We start from the raw sequence: 24669 nt of genomic DNA on the forward strand, positions 1-24669 counted from the left end.
AATTTCTGTGAAGAATTGCAGACTTTGTTTTAAAGCAAAATGACACCACAGACAATACTTATGTCATGCAATAAAATGCAAATTAATTACTTAAAAATCATACAATGTGATTTTCTGGATTTTTGTTTTAGATTCTGTCTCTCGCGGTTTAAGTGTACCTATGATAAATATTACAGACCTCTACATGCTTTGTAAGTAGGAAAACCTGCAAAATCGGCAGTGTATCAAATACTTGTTCTCCCCACTGTATATACATTGGCAAAATGTCTGTGCTATAATTCTGATTGAACATGCTTCAGGCCTAAACAAACAGAGCACCAGGCCTGCCATGTGGTGTACAGAAGACACCCAAACCCCATTCCTAAGCCTGTTATGGCAAGGGTTTACAAGCCAGGTCTCACAATGGTATTAGTGTTCACATGAGCAGCCTGAACACAGTCACTGTTCAAACTTACGGCTGTGCTCACGACTCACTGTGAAATCCCTCTTTAGTAGATATCCAACAATGAATTAATACATATTATTGACTGAAAAACATACAAGGGGCTCATCATGTTCCAGGTGATTAACAATGTCAATAAAAAATGTGACCGTGTTTCTTGATAACACAAGAGCTCTAGTTAAAAAACAATTTCATGTGAACAATTTGATCATTTTCAGTCATGTATATTATCTTGGGTAAAGGGTGTACTGCTTCGAGTAGCTTATACCAACAATGTACTGCATTAAAAAATAATCAAAATGAAAAATATACTCAAATAAAGTACAACATGTACATATTTTCACATTGGCATTTCATAGTGTCTCTACATAGTGCAGCATTCAATTAAAGGCTTTGGATATACAGTATAAATATATCCCTATGAAATAAAAGTAAGTGTTTCCATAATGATATATTAAAGAAAAAAAACATTGAAATATACTGAACAAAAATATAAATGCAACATGTAAAGTGTTGGTCCCATGTTTCATGAGCTGAAATAAAAAATCCCAGAAATGTTCCATACGCACAAAAAGCTTATTTCTCTCAGATTTTGTGCACAAATTTGTTTACATCCCTGTTAGTGAGCGTTTCTCCTTTGCCAAGATTAAATATCAACCTGACAGGTGTGGCATATCAAGAAGCTGATTAAACAGCATGATCATTACACAGGTGCACCTTGTGCTGGAGACAATAAAAGGCCACTCTAAAATGTGCAGTTTTGTCACACAACACAATGCCAAGATGTCTCAAGTTTTGAGGGAGGGTGCAATTGGCATGCTGACTGCAGGAATGTCCACCAGAGCTGTTGCCAGAGAATGTAATGTTAATTTCTCTACCATAAGCCACCTCCAACGTTGTTTTAGAGAATCTGGCAGTACGTTCAACCGGCCTCACAACTGCAGACCACGTGTAACCGCGCCAGCCAAGGACCTCCACATCCTGCTTCTTCACCTGCGGGATGGTCTGAGACCAGCCACCCGGACAGCTGATGAATTTGTGGGTTTGCACAACCAAATAATTTCTGTACAAACTTTCAGAAACCGTCTCAGGGAAGCTCATCTGCGTGCTCGTCGTCCTCACCAGGGTCTTGACCTGACTGCACTTCGGAGTCGTAACAGACTTCAGTGGGCAAATGCTCACCTTCAATGGCCACTGGCACGCTGGAGATGTGTGCCCTTCACAGATGAATCCCGGTTTCAACTGTACCAGGCAGATGGCAGACAGCGTGTATGGCGTTGTGTGGGCGAGCTGTTAGCTGATGTCAACGTTGTGAACAGAGTGCTCCATTGTGAAGGTGGGTTTATGGTATGGGCAGGCATAAGCTACGGACAACGAACACAATTGCATTTTATCAATGGCAAATTGAATGCACAGAGACACCTTGACAAGATACTGAGGCCCATTGTCGTGCCATTCATCCGTGGCCATCACCTCATGTTTCAGCATGATAATGCATAGCCCCATGTCACAAGGATCTGTACACAATTCCTGGAAGCTGAAATGTCTCAGTTCTTCCATGGCCTGCATATTCACCAGACATGTCATCCATTGAGCATGTTTGAGATGCTCTGGATCGATGTGTACGACAGCGTGTTCCAGTTCCTGCCAATATCCAGCAACTTCACACAGCCATTGAAGAGGAGTGAGACAACATTCCACAGGCCACAATCAACAGCCTGATCAACTCTATGCGAAGGAAATGTGTCGCTCTGCATGAGGCAAATGGTGGTTACATCAGATACTGACTTGTTTTCTGATCCATGCCCCTACTTTTTTTTAAAGGTATCTGTGACCAACAGATGCATATCTGTATTCCCAGTCATGGGAAATTCATAGATTAGGGCTTAATGAATTCATTTAAATTGACTGATTTCCTTATATGAACTGTAACTCAGTAAAATCTTTTAAATTGTTGCATGTTGCGTTGATATTTTTGTTAAGTGTAGTTCTCTCTTCTGTAATATAACAAACGTTGTGCTTCTCAGAGAAGATGCGGTTGTTAGGGAAAATACATCTAAATCATACACAATTTGTGTGTTTAAAATATACAATCTGTGTTTGCTACATAGTCGTTTTTATTTTATTCAATTGATGATATACAGTGAGGGAAAAAAGTATTTGATTTTGTACATTTGCCCACTGACAAAGAAATGATCAGTCTATCATTTTAATGGTAGGTTTATTTGAACTGTGAGAGACAGAATAACAACAACAAAATCCAGAAAACCGCAAGTCAAAAATGTTAGAAATTGATTTTCATTTTAATGAGGGAAATAAGTATTTGACCCCCTCTCAATCAGAAAGATTTCTGGCTCCCAGGTGTCTTTTATACAGGTAACGAGCTTAGATTAGGAGCACACTCTTAAAGGGAGTGCTCCTAATCTCAGTTTGTTACCTGTATAAAAGACACCTGTCCACAAAGCAATCAATCAATCAGATTCCAAACTCTCCACCATGGCCAAGACCAAAGGATGTCAGGGACAAGATTGTAGACCTACACTTGGCTGGAATGGGCTACAAGACCAACGCCAAGCAGCTTGGTGAGAAGGTGACAACAGTTGGTGCGATTATTCGCAAATGGAAGAAACACAACAGAACTGTCAATCTCCCTAGGCCTGGGGCTCCATGCAAGATCTCACCTCGTGGAGTTGCAATGATCATGAGAACGGTGAGGAATCAGCCCAGAACTACACGGGAGGATCTTGCCAATGATCTCAAGGCAGCTGGGACCATAGTCACCAAGAAAACAATTGGTAACACACTACACCGTGAAGGACTGAAATCCTGCAGCGCCCGCAAGGTCCCCCTGCTCAAGAAATCACATATACAGGCCCGTCTGAAGTTTGCCAATGAACATCTGAATGATTCAGAGGAGAACTGGGTGAAAGTGTTGTGGTCAGATGAGACCAAAATCGAGCTCTTTGGCATCAACTCAACTCGCCGTGTTTGGAGGAGGAGGAATGCTGCCTATGACCCCAAGAACACCATCCCCACCGTCAAACATGGAGGTTGAAACATTATGCTTTTGGGTGTTTTTCTGCTAAGGGGACAGGACAACTTCACCGCATCAAAGGGACGATGGACGGGGCCATGTACCGTCAAATCTTGGGTGAGAACCTCCTTCCCTCAGCCAGGGCATTGAAAATGGGTCGTGGATGGGTATTCCAGCATGACAATGACCCAAAACACACGGCCAAGGCAACAAAGGAGTGGCTCAAGAAGAAGCACATTAAGGTCCTGGAGTGGCCTAGCCAGTCTCCAGACCTTAATCCCCTAGAAAATCTGTGGAGGGAGCTGAAGGTTTGAGTTGCCAAACGTCAGCCTCGAAACCTTAATGACTTGGAGAAGATCTGCAAAGAGGAGTGGGACAAAATCCCTGCTGAGATGTGTGCAAACCTGGTGGCCAACTACAAGAAACGTCTGACCTCTGTGATTGCCAACAAGGCTTTTGCCACCAAGTACTGTCATGTTTTGCAGAGGGGTCAAATACTTATTATATTATACATTTTTGACATGCGTTTTTCTGGATTTTTGTTGTTGTTATTCTGTCTCTCACTGTTCAAATAAACCTACCATTAAAATTATAGACTGATCATGTCTTTGTCAGTGGGCAAACGTACAAAATCAGCAGGGGATCAAATAATTTTTTCCCTCACTGTATACTCCTTGACTCTTGAAGAATATAACTTATACATTTCGTCATTTCGTACAACATCAGAACCGTAAATATAAGCTTGTTTTAATCCATTGGTTTGTAAACAATGCAATTGTTGCATTGTACTGTATAACCTCATAACATGGTTAAAACTCTAATTTTGATTTCATGGATGATCAGTCCTTGCATCCAAACCCATCTATGAATTGGAGAGTAGTTACATTTCTCCAGCCCCATCCCTCAGCTGTTTACCAAAACAGTGGTGGGGTGACGGCTTTGTTATTGTTAATGTTATTGTTTGACCTGCAGTATAGTTGAAATAGGCATTATTTTCAAGTCTTATATAAAAAATATATATAGATGACAAATATAATAGGGTGGGGGGAGGGAGGGGCAGCTCCCAAGTAACAGTTATCTTTATGGGTGTCCTGTACAATCAGGCATAGCAGTGAGTGCGTTACTCAGTAACATTTAACATTTACAATCATTTTGCATGTTGCCTAGCACTACATACAGTATAATATGGCACGAAGCATTCAATGTGCAACTTCAAGCTTTGGACACTTAAAAACATCTGAGGTAGCAGAGAAAATTGGTACATTGTAAATCATCCATCTTCTTCTGATAGGTCACAGTTTCATTTCCTGTTCCTCTGGATTGGTTGATCCAGTTCCAGTCACACACTGCAGGGCAGGACAGGAGTGTTCCCTGCTGAACAGCAGCAGGCTCTTTTGGCATCACAAGCTGAGCATGCTCCCTGCTGGGTCGTATTCAGAAGTGCACACCATATAGGACTGGGCGATATGGCCTAAAAATCTGATCTCCATTTTTTCAATCTTATGGGCTTCATGATATTTATCTTGATTTTTAAAAGGTTTTCTTTAAATAAGCTTTGTTGCACAATTAAAGGTCAATACACCGCATTTCAAACAGTCAGGAATAATCTAATGAATTCAGGGCTAGTAAACGTATACCTAGGCTAAATATAAGCCTTACACAACCATAAGACCCACTAATAATTACATTATTTTATCAAAATAGTTTAACCTGCTTGTTTCCAATAATCACTGATCTGGCTTTCAAGTCTGTCGATGAAAATGCCCTTTTTGTTAAAATGTTTACCAGAACCATGCCCAATGCACTAATAATGACCAATTTCTCTTAACAGGCATTATAGAAAATTAACACAGGTCTCATAAACAGTCTCTCAAGCACAAGCCCACGTGCTAGTGAGTAGCCAACTAATCTTTATATTTAAGGTCTAGCCAACTTGGATCTATTTGCTTGCTAGCAAGGTAGCTAGTTGAACTGTTATGAATACACCCTCCTGTCCGTCTCCAACTGTTTGAAAAGCATGTTTGCCTGTCCACTTTGTTTAGATGTTGGAATCAAGTGGCCAATTTCTTATATAAATGCGTCTTCTTATGCTCATTGCACATTTATAAAACACAGACTAGACAGCTAGCATATAACAGTCTGTGGCTAAAATGCTGCTAGCGGTATGTGGTACTGCAATGCCGCATGTGACAGAAACTGTGCATACATTTTCCACAATCATGTTAATTGATACTCCAGTTTTAGTAGGGTCTGGGAGTTGAGACATAAAAAAGGTATCGTTACAAAGGTTAAGTTCTCCTCTTTTACAGTAAAATAATGTCTCAATGTGTTTCGGTGTCCATATGACCGATTATGTCGGACCAAACCTCAAATGCAAATAGCAAAATGCAAATAGCAAATAGAAGTGATCTTTCATCTTTGATGTGAGTGGCATCCGGAGTGGCTTAGTGTGTGTGTGCAAGTGGGAAGGTGCAAACATCACAGAAGGAGCGAAGGAGACGACCAAAAAGACGTCATGAGAACAAGCGGACATAAACGCTCATAAAACAAAACAAAATTACATCTTCATTCTTGCGATACAGGCATTTGGAACATCGCGCTAAAACCTAAATTTGAATTAATTGGTTTGCACCATTGCAAACCACAACAAAACATTTTGTAATTAGAATTTCTTATTAGACAAGTTCAGGTAGTCCCTCCCCATTTTCTTTTGTTTTGTTTCTAATTAATACGACCCAGCTAAGTGTTTCAGTGTGGTCTTGAGGATGCTTTGCTCCAGACCAATAACAGTACATTCAGGTGCGCCAGCCAGTGGGCTAGCTAATCTAGCTAATCTTTGATGTCCTTGAGTACAGTCACCTGAGAGACGGTTTTCTTGACCCTCAGCGCGGTGAGGCGAGCTGCAGCGTTGGTGTACCAGCACTCGCGCATCAGCTTGCCTATCACCCGCAGTGCCTGATAAATCAAGAAGGATAATTTTCAAATCAACAGGTCCACATTTTACATGTACATTTTGGCTATTTAGCAGACACTCTTGTCCAGAGCAGAGCAACTTAGAATTACAGTCAGTGCATTCAAATAAGCAAGGTTAGACAACCCCATATCCCAGTCATTGCAAGAAAAACCTTCCTCAAAAACAGCAGTTCAATTTACAGAGGTACAATTCTAAATGCTAACCAAGCTAACATACAGTTAGTATACTGTATTCCCCATCTGACTTCAGTCGGCCCTATGGCTCTGTAGTGGAAGCTAAAAAAAAAATCAGTCTAGGGTTGTACAATTTTCCCAAAAATTCCCAGGCTTCCCCTTTCAGAGGATTCCCGGATTTCCTGATTATTCCCTACCGATTCCAGGAATCTTCCATCCGGGGTTTCTGGAAAACCTGGGAAAGTTACCGGAATTTTGCAACCCTATCACAGTCAAAAAATTTATCTCACCTCACAGCTCTGCCACTGGTTGGGAATGTTGGGTCTCAGTTTCTGGTCACAGACTATCTTTCTCATGTCCTCCACAGAAGGATCTGAAGGCACCATATCATAGTAAGGCAACTGAAAATCTTCTTGAAGTCCTGTGGAAAAAAGACAAGCACATTTCTTGATCAGTTCCCTGGCACAAATGTACCATCCTTCATCAGTTCCATGGCAATATGAGAAATTGTGTTCACGTAATATCGGTGGTAATATTATCATCCTTTAATATTCATTAGATGATGAATCACTGATTAAAGTATATGCGTCACCTACCCAATAAACCAATAACTGCATCAATCACTACTCCAGTGTCATTTCTCTGAGTGCATTAGCTGCACAGACTAGACTTCCCGACTTCCATTTCATTTGCTTTAGGTTGCTTTTGTACTAAGAGTTAAATAACTTGATGGTGTCCCAAATGGCACCCTATAGTGCACTACTTTTGACCAGAGCCCTATGGGTCCTGGTCAAAAGTAGTGCACCATACAGGGAATACAATATTAGCTTCAGCTTTAAATAGTGTCATTTCTAGTAGACTTCCATTTTATTTGCTTCAGGTTGCTTTTGTACTAAGAGTTTTAAAAAACTTACCCCTGATGGAGCACCTCCGCGCCAGTTCCCAGAACACAAGGCCCAGGGAGTAGATATCTGCCCGCTTGAATGACTCAAAGCTGCCAATATTGATCGTGTCATCCAGCAGTTCTGGGGCCATGTACCTGCCGAGGGAGGATGAACTTGTTAACTACTAACCAACAGGGTATTAGGGTGAATGAGTCAACACTGACACATCTGAAGATACCCAATGTGTGACTTTATCCTCGTGTTTCTTTTGCTAGGTTGTTTTTCAAAGTTAGTTTGAGTTTACTGCAAATGTCTGCTGCTAGGAAGACATCGCAGTCAGAGATTTTTTTTTTTTCATCACAGACAAGCGAGTGCCCAAGTTACCGTGGTAATGGCCCGTCACTTAAAGGGCCAGCTGAAAATGTTTATCTCACCTAATGATTGTGCTTGATTCAGCATGGATTACTCCCAAAAACGTTTATTCATGAACTTTTAGTCATTGTTCTCCTAGATTTATTTGTGTGCTTCTACATTTATACTGAAAAACATAATGTACTCCTTATAAAAAATGTCACTCAGAATTTTGTGGCAGGGCAGGCACTTTGTTGATTCTTGATGTTCAGTTGTAGAACTGTTTATCTGTTTTTAATTTGGATCAAAATGATTTATTTAACATGCAGTGCTTAAAAGACGCAGGTCACAAAAATGAAATGAAATTAAGCAATATAACCCATGACTTCTTACTAGTAATACATTTTTTGGGTGATTTTTGGTGTAATTATGGAGAAAAATATATTTTGGCAGGTAAAAAATCTCCACCAGTGGCTGGTAGACCAAAAAGTTAATTTCTCACCCTGCAGGCAGCAGGCACACAGAGATACACAGACAAATACATGATATTATTATATAGACAGAAGACAGGGCTCCATGTGAGCAGCGGTCCCATCACTATATTAACAGTTAACAAACAACATATGGTGACCTAAAAATAGGAGCTCTGAATGATGAAGGTAGCACGTGGAAGAGGATACCTGTCGGCTAGCCATCAATTTCATAAACAAATGAGGGCAAGGGAGATGAGGTAAAGACTGGCACCATATTCCCTAGTGCCCTATTTTTGACCAGAGCTGTGGCATTCTGGACATACTCAAAGTCAATGTGAGACCTTCCTGATCGTCGGCCAATATTGCTCCCTCCATCTCTCTAAAAGGATATTAAAAGATAAAATACTAATAATTGAAAAAGAAGTCGATCAAAGTGGCTAGTAGACATGCCCATGTTCTTCTCTCTCAGGTAAAAGCTGCCTAGTTACCTCTTTGTTCCTACTCTGTGATTGGACGGTATGTCGATGGTGTTGGCGCTGGAATCGTGTTTCACAGCCAATCCGAGGTCTGCTATGACGGCTGTCCCATTCTTCTTCACCAGAATGTTTTTAGACTTGATATCTCTGTGGGCAATGGCAGGTTTCCCTGTAAGACGCATCACAATTCATAGTTACATGTAATTTCAATAACTTGCTAATGTTATACATGGGTTTATTGTCACTGTTGTATGGCCCTTGCCAAATACATGTCTGGTGCTAAGAATGGATGCACCCATTACAACATAGTTCTGGTTATATTTCATGTCTATTCAATAACTTGCTAACATTAAACATGGGTAGATGTTTGTTGTCACTGTTATATAGCCCTTGCAAAATAGTTGCTAACAATAGATTAACAGTAGTACTGTGTAAACATGAAATAATTCAGAAGCAAAAAGTTGTATAGAAAAATAGAAATAAGGCTATTGTTGTGAATACGACAAGGTCACTTCAGCAAGTAACTAGCAACACAAAGAAGTGTGCTTTGGAAAGTAGCTTTTCTAAGATTAGAAAGAGGATTTTTCTATGGTTATTCTGTTATAAAAGGAGGCCCTCACCTAGTCAATGTAATTAAAGTTCTGACCTTTGGTGAATCATTTTTACCACTAGAAGAATACATGTAAATCCTGTGGGATGTTGAATAGAATATCTAAAGTGGGAATGGCATCAGTGCAAAACTAGACGGACAGATACACAGCTTTTCTATTGTTATTGAAGCCCATACCACACTACAAATAATAGCCATGTAGTGTATGGTAGATCTGTGGACCTGTAGCGTTAGGATACAGAGACTCTAAATATGCTACATCATATCAATCACACTGAATCTAAAAATGATATTTAGTGATCTTAAATTCCCATTACAGGGAGGTAAGATCTAGGCTGAAAGGATTGCGGTGCCAATCCCTTACCCTGAGTGCCAATGATCTCCATGTGGAGGTGTGCCAGGCCGCTGGCGATGGACAAGGCCAGGATGATCATGCTGTCCACAGACACTGTGTACCTGTTCAGGTACTCAAACAGGGAGCCGTGCTCGTGGTACTCTGACACCAGCCACAGCTGGGTCCAAGAGCCGTTATCTGCAAAAGGCAGCAGAAGGCATGGTCATACACCTGGGGTTAGTGTATGTGTACAGTCATACTGAGAACGCTTCTTGTCACACATCAAAACAATATACATGACATGAAATGTAGTTAGGGCCAGGAGCTTTTCCTGCTTAAGTCACTATATAGTCAAAGGAACATATCAAGGGCAGTTATGTCAAGGATACGTCCCAAATGGCACCCTATTCCCTATATAGTAAATAGGGCTCTGGTGAAAAGTAGTGCACTATATAGGAAATATGGTGCCTTTTGGACCAAATATGTCAATAAGTACCTTTGTTATCAGCTGCAATGAATCCCAGGATATTCTCGTGTCTGAGCATGATGGTCTGATAGATCTCTGCCTCTCTGAACCAGGACCTCTCGTCACGGGATGAGAAGATCTTCACCGCCACATCCTCCCCTCGCCACTTCCCTCGCCACACCTCCCCGAAGCGGCCCTTCCCAATGGTCTCCTGCAGCACGATGGTCCGAGCTATTGTCCGTTGTACCAGCAGTGGTAGCCCTGTAAAACAAAACCAGATTAATCAGGATTTCATGTTACAAATGCTCTGTCAGGAACATCAACTAATTGGAAACTCTCTGAACTCAATGTGTTGTTACTCTCACTTGCTGCCCAATGTCGCCATATCAAGCGAATACAATTTTCAATATTAAAACATCAAATTGATTTAAAATGCTAAATTCGTTATGAGGTCCATCTATCAGAGCACCATTATCTTCTCTCCTCTGATGCATGCCTAAATGGAATCACCATTACAGACCCATTGACTTGAAGGGGGATGCCCATTCTAGTGATTTCTATTGAACCATACATGTATAGACTCTCTCTTACCAGACCCTGAGCTGGAGGTGCTCATACCGTAGATGAGGTCTTTAAGACAGTTATCGGGGGACATGAGACTCTGGTCGTCCAGGGGCTCCTCCACGTCATTCTTGTGGGCCCTGTTGTAGGCACAGCGCTGGCCCTGTATCACACACACACCCAGCAGGATGCTCACACAGAGCAGGGTAGAGGGCACCAGGATGACTGCTGCCAGCTCTAGCCTGCCCCAGCCGGGCTCCCCCGAAGGCCTCTCTACATAGCCTACATAACACACAGACACAGCAGCATACTGTAAGTACACTACACACTATTTAAGAAACAAAGAGGGCCTTATACAATAACAAGACTTGATCAGTAGATAAATGTGCAATGGCCCACACATTTGTGATTTAAGATTTAAAAAGGTGGATGGGGATTTTTACAATAGGGATCAAAAAAGACTTCCTGAACTCAAATGATACATAGGCTAATACTTCTCATTATTCCTATGCCCTCTAGTGGTGATTTCTAACCACTTTATTAATTAACCCATTACTCCCAACAATATAGTCGTTACATGCTGTAGCAGCTTGTGGTCAAAATGTGAAAAAAGTCACATGTGCCAAATACAACAGGTGTAGACTTTACCCTGAACTGCTTACTTACGAGCCCTTTTTCAACAGTGCAGAGTTCAAAAGTAAGACAATTAGCAAATAGAAAATAGTAACACAATAGATAAGGAGGCTATATACCGAGTCAATGTGCAGGGATACAAGGTAGTTGAGATAATATCTACATGTAAGTACGGGGTAAAAGTAATCAGCATAGATAATAAACAGAGTAGCAGCAGTGTGTGTGTGTGAGCGTATGTAGTGTGTGTGTGTGTGTGTGTTTGTTTGTGTGTTGGAGTGTCAGTGTAAGTATGTGTTAGTGTGTGGGTAGAGTCCAATGAGTGTGCATAGTCAGTGCAAAAATGGGTCAACGCAAATGACCTGAATGCCAAAATAGAGGTGCTCAAAGTTGACAATTTTGCATAACCCACCCTAGCATGAGACATCCATGTCTTCATCACTGAAAAACGGTTGAGTTTTATATAATTTGAAAGCTTACAAACAGGGTTAAACAATTGTATAATTTATAGAAAAAATATTTTTAAACAACAAATATTTAACTTTTTTTACCATTAACCTCAGTTATCAAAAAATGTGTAAACACGTATGTTGTAGCTAAGAACCTATTTTATTTCATCTGAGGTGTTCGTGTTGTGCCCATCATCGGTAGAATGAACCTATCCCAAGTTGAGACCACTGCAATTTAGCTGGTACACCATTGAAATATAAATTAAATGTAAATGTTAACTTCTAAATATAGCAGCGAGCAAGAAAGAACGGGATTCACAGGATGACAAAAAGGACAAGATCATTACCATGTTTATCTCTCAATACCACAAGGATGACGCAAGTGAAGTTTAGTCTAGTTAAGTTTAGTCTAGCAAGTAATCATTGTTCAAGTCATTACTTAATGTATTGAGTTTATATACCAATTATGTGATCAATTTTACTAATGGGTTATGTTCAGATTTGGGAAATATCTTCAGCGTTATTTTCAAAATGTTTCACATTGTTCGTCTGCATAATTTAAATCTAACATTAATTTGCAAGAGACAAATCTAATTGATCAATAGTTTTGCCACTAGTGTCAATGGCATCTATAGTGGCACCAACTGGTCTGGTGTAGCCACCTAAGGTTGCAGTGACTTTATCTTCAAACAACTTCAAAGGACATATGTATACATAAGGTTTACATACCAAATTTAATGGACCCATGTCCATCGGTTCAGTTCTTACAGCCCTGGTGAGATATGGTGCCATCAAGTGGTGTAGCATGGCCGACTTTGAATGCAGCAACTAATCATTCTCAAATTCAGAGGCTAATTACACTGAACAAAAATATATATACAACATGTAAAGTGTCCCATGTTTCATGAGCTGAAATGAAAAATCCAAGACATTTTCACAAAAATATTATTTATCTCAAATTTTGTGCACACATTTGTTTACATCCCTGTTACTGAGCGTTTCTCCTTTGCCAAAATAATCCATCCACCTGACAGGTGTGGCATATCAAGAAGCTGATTAAATGGCATGATCATTACACAGGTGCACCTTGTGCTGGGGACAATAAAAGGACACTTTAAAATGTGCAGTTTTGTCACACAACACAATGCCACACATTCTCAAGCACTGAGGGAGCGTGCAATTGGCATGCTGACTGCAGTAATGTCCACCAGAGCTGTTGCCAGATAATTAAATGTTCATTTCTCTACCATAAGCTGCCTCCAACGCCGTGTCAGAGAATTTGGCAGTACGTCCAACCGGCCTCACCACCGCAGACCACGTGTAACCACACCAGCCCAGGACCTCCACATCTGGCTTCTTCACCTGCGGGAAGAGGCCCACCATTGGCTGCACCCCAGTCCAGTCATGTGAAATCCATAGATTAGGGCCTAATTTATTTATTTAAATTGACTAATTTCCTTATATGATCTGTAACTCTGTAAAAATTTTGAAATTGTTGCATGTTGCGTTTATATTTTTGTTCAGTATAATTGAGTCTATACCAAATCTGGAGTCAATCTGATATATGGTTCATAAGATAGAAGATATTTAAAGTATTTATTTTTTCATTAGCATACAGTGCTATGAAAAAGTATTTGCCCCCTTTCAAATTTTCTCTACTGTTGCATATTTGTGATACTGAATGTTATCAGATCTTCAACCAAAACCTAGTATTAGATAAAGGGAACATAAGTGAACAAATAACACAACAAAGACATATTTATTTCATAAACAAAGTTATGCAACACCCAATTCCCCTGTGTGAAAAAGTAATTGCCCCCTTACACTCAGTAACTGGTTGTGCCACCTTTAGCTGCAATGACTCCAACCAAATGCTTCCTGTAGTTGTTGATCAGTCTCTCACGTCGATGTGGAGGAATTTTGGCCCACTCTTCCATGCAGAACTGCTTTAACTCAGTGACGTGTGGGTTTTCAAGCATGAACTGCTCGTTTCAAGTCCTGCCACAACATCTCAATTGGGATTAGGTCTGGACTTTGACTAGGCCATTCCAAAACGTCCAATTTGTTGCTTTTTAGCAATTTTCATGTAGACGTGATTGTGTGTTTTGGATCATTGTCTTGCTGCATGACCCAGCTGCGCTTCAGCTTCAGCTCAAAGATGGATGGTCTGACATTCTCCCTCTTTGGCCCATTCCTCCATGCAGATCTCCTTTAGAGCAGTGATGTTTTGGGGCTGTCGCTGGGCAACACGGACTTTCAACTCCCTCCAAAGATTTTCTATGGGGTTGAGATCTGGAGACTGGCTAGGCCACTCCAGGACCTTGAAATGCTTCTTACGAAGCCACTCCTTCGTTGCCCGGGTGGTGTGTTTGGGATCATTGTCATGCTGAAAGACCCAGCCACGTTTCATCTTCAATGCCCTTGCTGATGGAAGGAGGTTTTCACTCAAAATCTCACGATACATGGCCCCATTCATTCTTTCCTTTACACGGATCAGTCGTCCTGGTCCCTTTGCAGAAAAACAGCCCCAAAGCATGATGTTTCCACCCCCATGCTTCACAGTAGGTATGGTGTTCTTTGGATGCAACTCAGCATTCTTTGTCCTCCAAACACGACGAGTTGAGTTTTTACCAAAAGTTATATTTTGGTTTCATCTGACCATATGACATTCTCCCAATCCTCTTCTGGATCATCCAAATGCACTCTAGCAAACTTCAGACGGGCCTGGACATGTACTGGCTTAAGCAGGGGGACACGTCTGGCACTGCAGGATTTGAGTCCCTGGTGGCGTAGTGTGTTACTGATGGTAGGCTTTGTTACTTTGGTCCCAGCTCTCTGCAGGTCATTCACTAGGTCCCCCCTTTGGGATTTTTGCTCACCGTTCTTGTGATCATTTTGACCCCACGGGTGAGATCTTGCGTGGAGCCCCAGATTGAGGGAGATTATCAGTGGTCTTGTATGTCTTCCATTTCATAATAATTGCTCCCACAGTTGATTTCTTCAAACCAAGCTGCTTACCTATTGCAGATTCAGTCTTCCCAGCCTGGTGCAGGTCTACAATTTTGTTTCTGGTGTCCTTTGACAGCTCTTTGGTCTTGGCCATAGTGGAGTTTGGAGTGTGACTGTTTGAGGTTGTGGACAGGTGTCTTTTATACTGATAACAAGTTCAAACAGGTGCCATTAATACAGGTAACGAGTGGAGGACAGAGGAGCCTCTTAAAGAAGAAGTTACAGGTCTGTGAGAGCCAGAAATCTTGCTTGTTTGTAGGTGACCAAATACTTATTTTCCACCATAATTTGCAAATAAATTCATTAAAAATCCTACAATGTGATTTTCTGGATGTTTTTCTCTCAATTTGTCTGTCATAGTTGACGTGTACCTATGATGAAAATTACAGGCCTCTCTCATCTTTTTAAGTGGGAGAACTTGCACAATTGGTGGCTGACTAAATACATTTTTTCCCCACTGTACACTACCGGTCAAAAGTTTTAGAACACCTACTCATTCAAGGGTTTTTCTCTATTTTGACTATTTTCTACATTGAAGAATAATAGCGAAGACATCAAAACTATGAAATAACACATATGGAATCATGTAGTAACAAAAAAAAGGGTTAAATATATCAAAATATATTTTATATTTGAGATTCTTCAAAGTTGCCACCCTTTGCCTTGATGACAGCTTTGCACACTCTTGGCATTCTCTCAACCAGCTTCATGAGGAATGCTTTTCCAGGAGTTTTGAAGGAGTTCCCACATATGGTGAGCACTTGATGGCTGTTTTTCCTTCACTCTGCAGTCCAATGAGTAGGTGTGCCCAAACCTTTGACTGGTACTGTACATATTACCTCAATTAACTTGACTAACCTGTACCCCCTAACATTGACTCGGTACTGGTAGCCCCTGTATATAGCCTCGTTATTGTTATTTTATTGTTACAGTTTTTTTTTTTTTTTTACTTTAGTTTATTTAGTAATTAAATTCTCAACTCTTATTTTTCTTAAAACTGCATTGTTGTTTAAGGGCTTGTAAGTAAGCATTTCACGGTAAGGTCTACACCTGTTGTATGTGACAAATATAATTTGATTTGATTTTGATTTGATTTGAGATGTATTACTCCATTACGCTTATGTCCATTGATTATTGATTGCCATTGCCATTAATATTTATCTATTTATCCTGCTACTGGTCACTATTACTCCTGTTTACATGTACAGTGCCTTCGGAAAGTATTCAGACCCCTTTACTTTTTACACATTTTTTACGTTACAGCCTTATTCTAAAATTGATTAAATAAAAAATTATCCTCAGCAATCTACACACAATACCCCATAATGACAAAGCGAAAACAGGTTTTTAGAAATTTTAGCAAATGTATTTAACATAAAAAAACAGAAATACCTTATTTACATAAGTATTCAGACCCTTTGCTATGAGACTAGAAATTGAACTCAGGTGCATCCTGTTTCCATTGATCATCCTTGAGATGTTTCTACAACTTGATTGGAGTCCACCTGTGGTAAATTAAATTGATTGGACATGATTTGGAAAGGCACACACCTGTCTATATAAGGTTCCACAGTTGACAGTGCATGTCAGAGCAAAAACCAAGCCATGAGGTCGATGGAATTGTCCTTAGAGCTCCGAGACAGGATTGTGTCGAGGCACAGATCTCTAGCTTGAGAGGATCTGCAGAGAAGAATGGGAGAAACTCCCCAAATACAGGTGTGCCAAGCTTGTAGCGTCGTACCCAAGAAGACTTGATGCTGTAATCGCTGCCAAAGGTGCTTCAACAAAGTACTGAGTAAAGGATCTGAATCTAAAAACCTATTTTTGCTTTCTCATTATGGGGAGATTGATGAGGGAAAAACACAATTTAATCAATTTTAGAATAAGGCTGTAACGTAACAAAATGTGGAAAAAGTAAAGGGGTCTGAATACTTTCCGAAGGCACTGTATATATTGCCATTAGTATATAATCATAAGTACAGTGCCTTCAGAAAGTATTCACACCCATTGACATTTTGCACATTTTGTTGTTACAGCCTGAATTTAAAATGGATTACATTTAGATGTTTTGTCACTGGTCTAAACACAATACCCCATAATGTCAAAGTGGAATTATGTTTTTTGATATTTTTACAAATTAATTAAAAATGAAAAGCTGAAATGTCTTGAGTGAATAAGTATTCAACCCTTTTGTTATGGCAAGCCTAAATACGTTCAGGAGTAAAAGTTTGCTTAACAAGTCATAATAAGTTCCATGAACTCACTCTGTGTGCAATAATAGTGTTTAACATGATATTTGTATGACTACCTCATCTCTGTACACCACACATACAATTATATGTAAGGTCCCTCAGTTGAGCAGTGAATTTCAAACACAAATTCAACCACAAAGACCAGGGAGGTTTCTACCTATTGGGAGATTAATTCACCTTTGAGCATGGTGAAGTTATTAATTACACTTTGGATGGTGTATCAATACACCCAGTCACTACAAAGATACAGGCGTCCTTCCTAACTCAGTTGCCGGAGAGGCCAATGGTGACTTTAAAACAGTTACAGAGTTTAATGGCTGCGGTAGGAGAAAACTTTGCATGAATCAATAACATTGTAGTTACTCCACAATACTAACCTAATTGACAGAGTGATAAAAAGGAAGCCTGTACAGAATACAAATATTCCAAAACATGCATCCTGTTTGCAACAAGGCACTAAAGTAATACTGCAAAAAATGTGGAAAACCAATTAACTTTTTGTCCTGAATACAAAGTGTTATGTTTGAGGAAAATCCAATACAACACATTACTGAGTACTACTCTCCATATTTTCAAGCATAGTGGTGGCTACATTCTGTTATGGGTATTTTTTCTTCTTTTTTTTCTTCACCTTTATTTAACCAGGTAAGCCAGTTGAGAACAGGTTCTCATTTACAACTGCGACCTGGCCAAGATAAAGCAAAGCAGTGCGATAAAAACAACACAGAGTTACATATGGGATAAACAAAACGTACAGTCAAAAACACAATAGAAAATCTATATACAGTGTGTGCAAATGTAGTACGTTATGGAGGTAAGGCAAGAAATAGGCCATAGTGCAAAATAATTACAATTTAGTATTAACACTGGAGTGATAGATGTGCAGAAGATGATGTGCAATTAGAGATACTGGGGTGCAAATGAGCAAAATAAATAACAATACGGGGATGAGGTAGTTGGGTGGACTAATTACAGATGGGCTGTGTACAGGTGCAGTGATCGGTAAGCTGCTCTGACAACATTTACATTACATTTACATTTACGACAACTGATGCTTAAAGTTAGTGAGGGAGATAAGAGTCTCCAGCTTCAGAGATTTTTGCAGTTCGTTCCAGTCATTGGCAGCAGAGAACTGTAAGGAATGGCGGCCAAAGGAGGTGTTGGCTTTGGGGATGACCAGTGAGATATACCTGCTGGAGCGCATACTACGGGTGGGTGTTGCTATGGTGACCAATGAGCTAAGATAAGGCGGGGATTTGCCTAGCAGTGATTTATAGATGACCTGGAGCCAGTGGGTTTGGCGACGAATATGTAGTGAGGGTCAACCAACGAGAGCGTACAGGTCACAATGGTGGGTAGTATATGGGACTTTGGTGACAAAACGGATGGCACTGTGATAGACTACATCCAATTTGCTGAGTAGAGTGTTGGAGGCTATTTTGTAAATGACATCGCCGAAGTCAAGGATCGGTAGGATAGTCAGTTTTACGAGGGCATGTTTGGCAGCATGAGTGAAGGAGGCTTTGTTGCGAAATAGGAAGCCGATTCTAGATTTAACTTTGGATTGGAGATGCTTAATGTGAGTCTGGAAGGAGAGTTTACGGTCTAACCAGACACCTAGGTATTTGTAGTTAATCTAGAGTGTCACCCCCTTTGAAGAGGGGGATGACCGCGGCAGCTTTCCAATCTCTGGGGATCTCAGACGATACGAAAGAGAGGTTGAACAGGCTAGTAATAGGGGTTGCGACAATTTCGGCGGCTAATTTTAGAAAGAAAGGGTCCAGATTGCCTAGCCCAGCTGATTTGTAGGGGTCCAGATTTTGCAGCTCTTTCAGAACATCAGCTGTCTGAATTTGGGTGAAGGAGAAGCGGGGGGGGGGTGGCATGGGCAAGTTGCAGCGGAGGGTGCAGAGCTGGTGGCCGGGGTAGGGGTAGCCAGGTGGAAAGCATGGCCAGCCGTAGCAAAATGCTTGTTGAAATTCTCGATTATCGTAGATTTATCGGTATCGATTTATCAGTGTTTCCTAGCCTCAGTGCAGAGGGCAGCTGGGAGGAGGTGCTCTTATTCTCCATGGACTTTACAGTGTCCCAACACTTTTTGGAGTTAGTAACACAGGATGCAAATTTCTGTTTGAAAAATCTAGCCTTTGCTTTCCTAACTGATTGTGTATATTGGTTCCTGACTGTTCGATGCTAATGCAGTACGCCACAGGATGTTTTTGTGCTGGTCAAGGGCAGTCAAGTCTGGGGTGAACCAGGGGCTATATCTGTTCTTAGTTCTGCATTTTTTGAATGGGACATGCTTATTTAAGATGGAGAGGAAAGCACTTTTAAAGAACAACCAGGCATCCTCTACTGACGAAATGAGGTCAATATCCATCCAGGATACCCGGGCCAGGTCAATTAGAAAGGCCTGCTCGCTGAAGTGTAATCGTTAAGGACTGGGGAGTTTTTCAGGATAACAAATAAATTATATGGAGCTAAGCACAGGCAAAATCCTAGAAGAAAACCTGGTTTAGTCTGCTTTCCACCAGACACTGGGAGATTAATTCACCTTTCAGCAAGACAATGACCTAAAACACAAGGCCAAATCTACACTGGAGTTGCTAACCAAGAAGACAGTGAATGTTCCTGAGTGGCCGAGTTACAGTTTTGACTTAAATCTGCTTGAAAATCTATGGCAAAGCCTGAAAATGGTTGTCTAGCAGTGATCAACAACCAATTTGACAGAGCTTGATGAATTTTGAAAAGAATAACGGGCAAATGTTGCACAATCCAGGTGTGGAAAGCTCTTACAGACTTTACCAAGAAAGACTCAAAGTTGTAATCGCTGCCAAAAGTGATTCTAACATGTACTGACTCAGGGGGATGAATACTTATATATACAGTGGGGGAAAAAGTATTTAGTCAGCCACCAATTGTGCAAGTTCTCCCACTTAAAAAGATGAGAGAGGCCTGTAATTTTCATCATAGGTACACGTCAACTATGGCAGACAAATTGAGAATTTTTTTCTCCAGAAAATCACATTGTAGGATTTTTAATGAATTTATTTGCAAATTATGGTGGAAAATAAGTATTTGGTCACCTACAAACAAGCAAGATTTCTGGCTCTCACAGACCTGTAACTTCTTCTTTAAGAGGCTCCTCTGTCCTCCACTCGTTACCTGTATTAATGGCACCTGTTTGAACTTGTTATCAGTATAAAAGACACCTGTCCACAACCTCAAACAGTCACACTCCAAACTCCACTATGGCCAAGACCAAAGAGCTGTCAAAGGACACCAGAAACAAAATTGTAGACCTGCACCAGGCTGGGAAGACTGAATCTGCAATAGGTAAGCAGCTTGGTTTGAAGAAATCAACTGTGGGAGCAATTATTAGGAAATGGAAGACATACAAGACCACTGATAATCTCCCTCGATCTGGGGCTCCACGCAAGATCTCACCCGTGGGGTCAAAATGATCAAGAGAACGGTGAGCAAAAATCCCAAAGGGGGGACCTAGTGAATGACCTGCAGAGAGCTGGGACCAAAGTAACAAAGCCTACCATCAGTAACACACTACACCGCCAGGGACTCAAATCCTGCAGTGCCAGATGTGTCCCCCTGCTTAAGCCAGTACATGTCCAGGCCCGTCTGAAGTTTGCTAGAGTGCATTTGGATGATCCAGAAGAGGATTGGGAGAATGTCATATGGTCAGATGAAACCAAAATATAACTTTTTGGTTAAAACTCAACTCGTCATGTTTGGAGGACAAAGAATGCTGAGTTGCATCCAAAGAACACCATACCTACTGTGAAGCATGGGGGTGGAAACATCATGCTTTAGGGCTGTTTTTCTGCAAAGGGACCAGGATGACTGATCCGTGTAAAGGAAAGAATGAATGGGGCCATGTATCGTGAGATTTTGAGTGAAAACCTCCTTCCATCAGCAAGGGCATTGAAGATGAAACGTGGCTGGGTCTTTCAGCATGACAATGATCCCAAACACACCGCCCGGGCAACGAAGGAGTGGCTTCGTAAGAAGCATTTCAAGGTCCTGGAGTGGCCTAGCCAGTCTCCAGATCTCAACCCCATAGGAAATCTTTGGAGGGAGTTGAAAGTCTGTGTTGCCCAGCGACAGCCCCAAAACATCACTGCTCTAGAGGAGATCTGCATGGAGGAATGGGCCAAAATACCAGCAACAGTGTGTGAAAACCTTGTGAAGACTTACAGAAAACGTTTGACCTTTGTCATTGCCAACAAAGGGTATATAACAAAGTATTGAGAAACTTTTGTTATTGACCAAATACTTATTTTCCACCATAATTTGCAAATAAATTCATTAAATATCCTACAATGTGATTTTCTGGAAAAAAAATTCTCATTTTGTCTGTCATAGTTGACATGTACCTATGATGAAAATTACAGGCCTCTCTCATCTTTTTAAGTGGGAGAACATGCACAATTGGTGGCTGACTAAATACTTTTTTCCCCCACTGTATAGATACTGTATATATTTTTTTTTAAATCACGTTAGAATTTTTCATCCACTTTGACATTAGAGTATTTTGTGTAGATCGTTGACAAAAAATTACAATTAAATCCATTTTAAACCCACTTTGTAACACAACAGAATGTGGAAAAAGTCAAGGGGTATGAATACTTTCTGAAGGCCCTGTGTTTACAGTATATAGTCCTGCGACCACTCACTTTTCAGCCCTGTTTACATGTACAGTAGGGGTGTGCCGAGTATTCGGACAAAACTAGTATAGTAACGGATAAGGAGAATTTTCAGAATACGATTATGACAAGTATTTTCTGTAATTATCCGTGATCGGGAAAATGTAATTTTCAGCTGACAGCACGCATCTCTCTTTCACTCAAACATTGTGAAGCGCTGTGTGCTATAAACAACTATTTTCTAGTTCTTCTGTCTGTAAAGACATGGGCAGGGTATCGGTTGAGCCTGCTGCAACAATTGGATTATAACAAGCCGCTCTCCCTCTGCTCTCATTTCCCCAGATAGATACCTGGCAGCTCTGCTTCACTCATTCACAGTCTCCCCTTCTCCAAACATTATGTATGAATCAGAATCCGTAGCTAGTCATTGTTGTTCATTGTAGTTGTTTCCTGTCGACTTTGCTGAGGCCATATGGTTGTTTTTGTATGCCTACTTGCCGTTGTTTAGTAGTCCTACTTTGTCTGTCCGTATAATTATTCCATTGCTGACGACGTCTGTCGTTAATGTCGTAATCCAAGCCCATGCTTGCTTGCTATTATAATTTATTGCCACCCTGGCATGTTCACCCGAGCGACAGATCGTTAGAAAATAAAATGACAAATGTAGATCGTTTATTTTTATTGTACAAATGTTGTGGCATAAGTGAGGGGAGAGAAAACGTTTGGGGCAAACGAATTAGCCTACCATCATCTAAATCTGTGTCTGGAATAAATGCAGGCTGTAGTTGCCAGCCATGCATTAGGCAATTTATTAGCCTATTTCATTGATAATTGAATAGGACAAAGGAAGTCAATAATGTGCATTTTCATTTGGCAGGGTTGTTTAACAAAGTGTTATGTGAGCTATTAGATCACTCCAATAATGTATCCTTTTGAGTGGCAGGATAAATTCTGAGTAAGAATTTCAGATAAGTCCCGTGTACTGGGTAGGGCTGCGGCTGAATCACTTAAATAGCTGCCCCCCACTACTTCCACCTCGTGTCCTTTTCGAGGCACCGTTGATCATCGACAATGTGGATTGGAGTGATCCAATAGCTCACATAACCGTGGTTACATACATAACCTTCAATCACTCCAATATGGCATCATAAATACCTGATTCATCTGTAAACTTTGTAAGGGCCATACAGAGAGCAAAGTCCTGTAGGACTGAGCTCAGGGCAGTCATAGTTGCTATGTCCCCCCGTTCCCACTCAGGGAAGCGGAGGCAACAGCCAGCACAGACATTCCAACCTCATTGGCGGGGGCAACAATGACTCGATAGTACCTAGAAAAAGGTGCTAGACGATGCCCAACTGGCCAAGGCGCAGATGTCATTGAGGGGAACTCCTCGGAGCAGTGCCAACGATGTAGCTACTCCTCTAGTAGAATGCCCCACTACAGCAGACGGCAGAGGCCAGCTGGCCAGCCGATATGCTGTAGTCATAGTGTCCACAATCCAATGTGAGAGTCTTTGTATCGATAGGCTCTGGTCCAGAACTCTCTCACCATAGCCAATCAGACTGTCGTATTGCCTGTGTCTGTGTAATATAAGTGTCCAAAGCCCTGATCCGGGCAGAGCACACTTCGGGAAAAAACACCCAGCTTACCCGCAGCCACGGGAGCAGCATATGCAAACAAATGTAAGTGCTGGTTCACATGTCTGTCAAACAGGACCTTCGGCAAGAATGAGGGGTTAAGACTGAGGGTGACACTCCTCTTGTCTGGACCCATTCTGAAAAACATTCAGTGCTCACTGAAAAGGCATGAAATTCACTCACCCTCTTAGTGGAGGTAATAGCCAACAGCAATGCCACCTTCATGGATAGGTGCTTCAAAGTCATCGACTTTCAAGGGCGGCTTAGCAAGCGCTGACAGCACCACGTCAACGTTACAGTTTGGCACCGAGCGGGTCATTGCTGGACACAGACATCGAACTCCCTTCATACGTTTGGAGAGCAATGGGTAGCCAGCCATGGGTCCCTCTTGGCCTTCGTCATGGCATGCCGGGATAGCGGCTAAATACACTCTCAATGTGGATGCCGCTCGGCCCGTATCAAGCAGTGACTGTGAAAACCGTAAAACCGTTTGCACATATGGCTCTCAAACCAGGTATAGAATATGATATGATGCATTGGTGGAAGAAACCATGGCCACCTGTGCTCTCCCGAACCTGTCCCAAAGCTGTAGCACCACCTGAAGGTGTAGACTCTAGTCCCCCCACCCCGGCGGACCGTCTCTCGAGAGCATGTCCACTGCATTGTCAGACCCTGGGGATATGTGCTGTTCACAGCAATACCAAGCAGGTCTGGGCCCACGGCAAGAGCTCCCGAGCCATTGGATCAGGAAATGCTGTCCAACCAGGTAGGGCTGGAACTGTTGAAGAGCTAGGCGAACCACCCTGAGCTCCAGCACATAGATGTGTTGACCACTCCATGGGGGGATCCAGCGGCCAACTGGAGTGGCCTGATGGAGAATGCCCGTCAGTAGGCCGAGTAACTGTTGGCACTAACACCGACATGGCTCATCCGAGCTGGAAACAGTTGAGGTAGGACAGGATTTTGTTACTCTCACCTGAGGGAGACGTGCCCTCATGAGAGTGGAGTCTATGGACATCCCAAGGTAGATCACCATTCAAGTTATGGGCCTTGTTTAGGGTGAGGCCCATAACTCGAATGTGGTTCAAGAGGGTCCTTAGTCCGTTGAGGCCTGTTCCCTGGATGGGGCAGACTATCCAATCGTCCAGGTAAGGCAGTTACTCATCCAGTAGAATGTGCCACCACAGCAAAAGGCAAAGGCCGGCGGGCCAGCCGAAATGCTGCAGTAACAGTGTCCACCATGCAGTGTGATT

The 24669-nt window shown here is 41.6% G+C and overlaps 1 protein-coding gene across 2 annotated transcripts in view; it reads right to left on the reverse strand.

Annotated features, from left to right (window-relative positions):
* Positions 1 to 6018: 6018 nt before the first annotated feature.
* LOC121551790 (activin receptor type-1C-like) overlaps positions 6019 to 24669 on the reverse strand; it is a 39127-nt gene continuing 20476 nt past the window's right edge. The window contains exons 3-9 of one of the 2 annotated variants that reach the window (XM_041864516.2): positions 10836 to 11060; positions 10248 to 10478; positions 9782 to 9949; positions 8820 to 8976; positions 7538 to 7662; positions 6914 to 7044; positions 6019 to 6431 (exon numbers count right to left, since the gene is read on the reverse strand). In XM_041864516.2, coding sequence (XP_041720450.2) covers positions 6306 to 6431; positions 6914 to 7044; positions 7538 to 7662; positions 8820 to 8976; positions 9782 to 9949; positions 10248 to 10478; positions 10836 to 11060 — 1163 coding nt within the window. In that variant the 3' untranslated portion in view covers positions 6019 to 6305. Of the gene's footprint in view, positions 6432 to 6913; positions 7045 to 7537; positions 7663 to 8819; positions 8977 to 9781; positions 9950 to 10247; positions 10479 to 10808; positions 11061 to 24669 lie in introns of both variants that reach the window. The other variant, XM_041864510.2, reaches the window with a different exon arrangement.

This window comes from Coregonus clupeaformis, chromosome 4 (assembly GCF_020615455.1).
Source record: "Coregonus clupeaformis isolate EN_2021a chromosome 4, ASM2061545v1, whole genome shotgun sequence".
Lineage (NCBI taxonomy): Eukaryota > Metazoa > Chordata > Actinopteri > Salmoniformes > Salmonidae > Coregonus > Coregonus clupeaformis.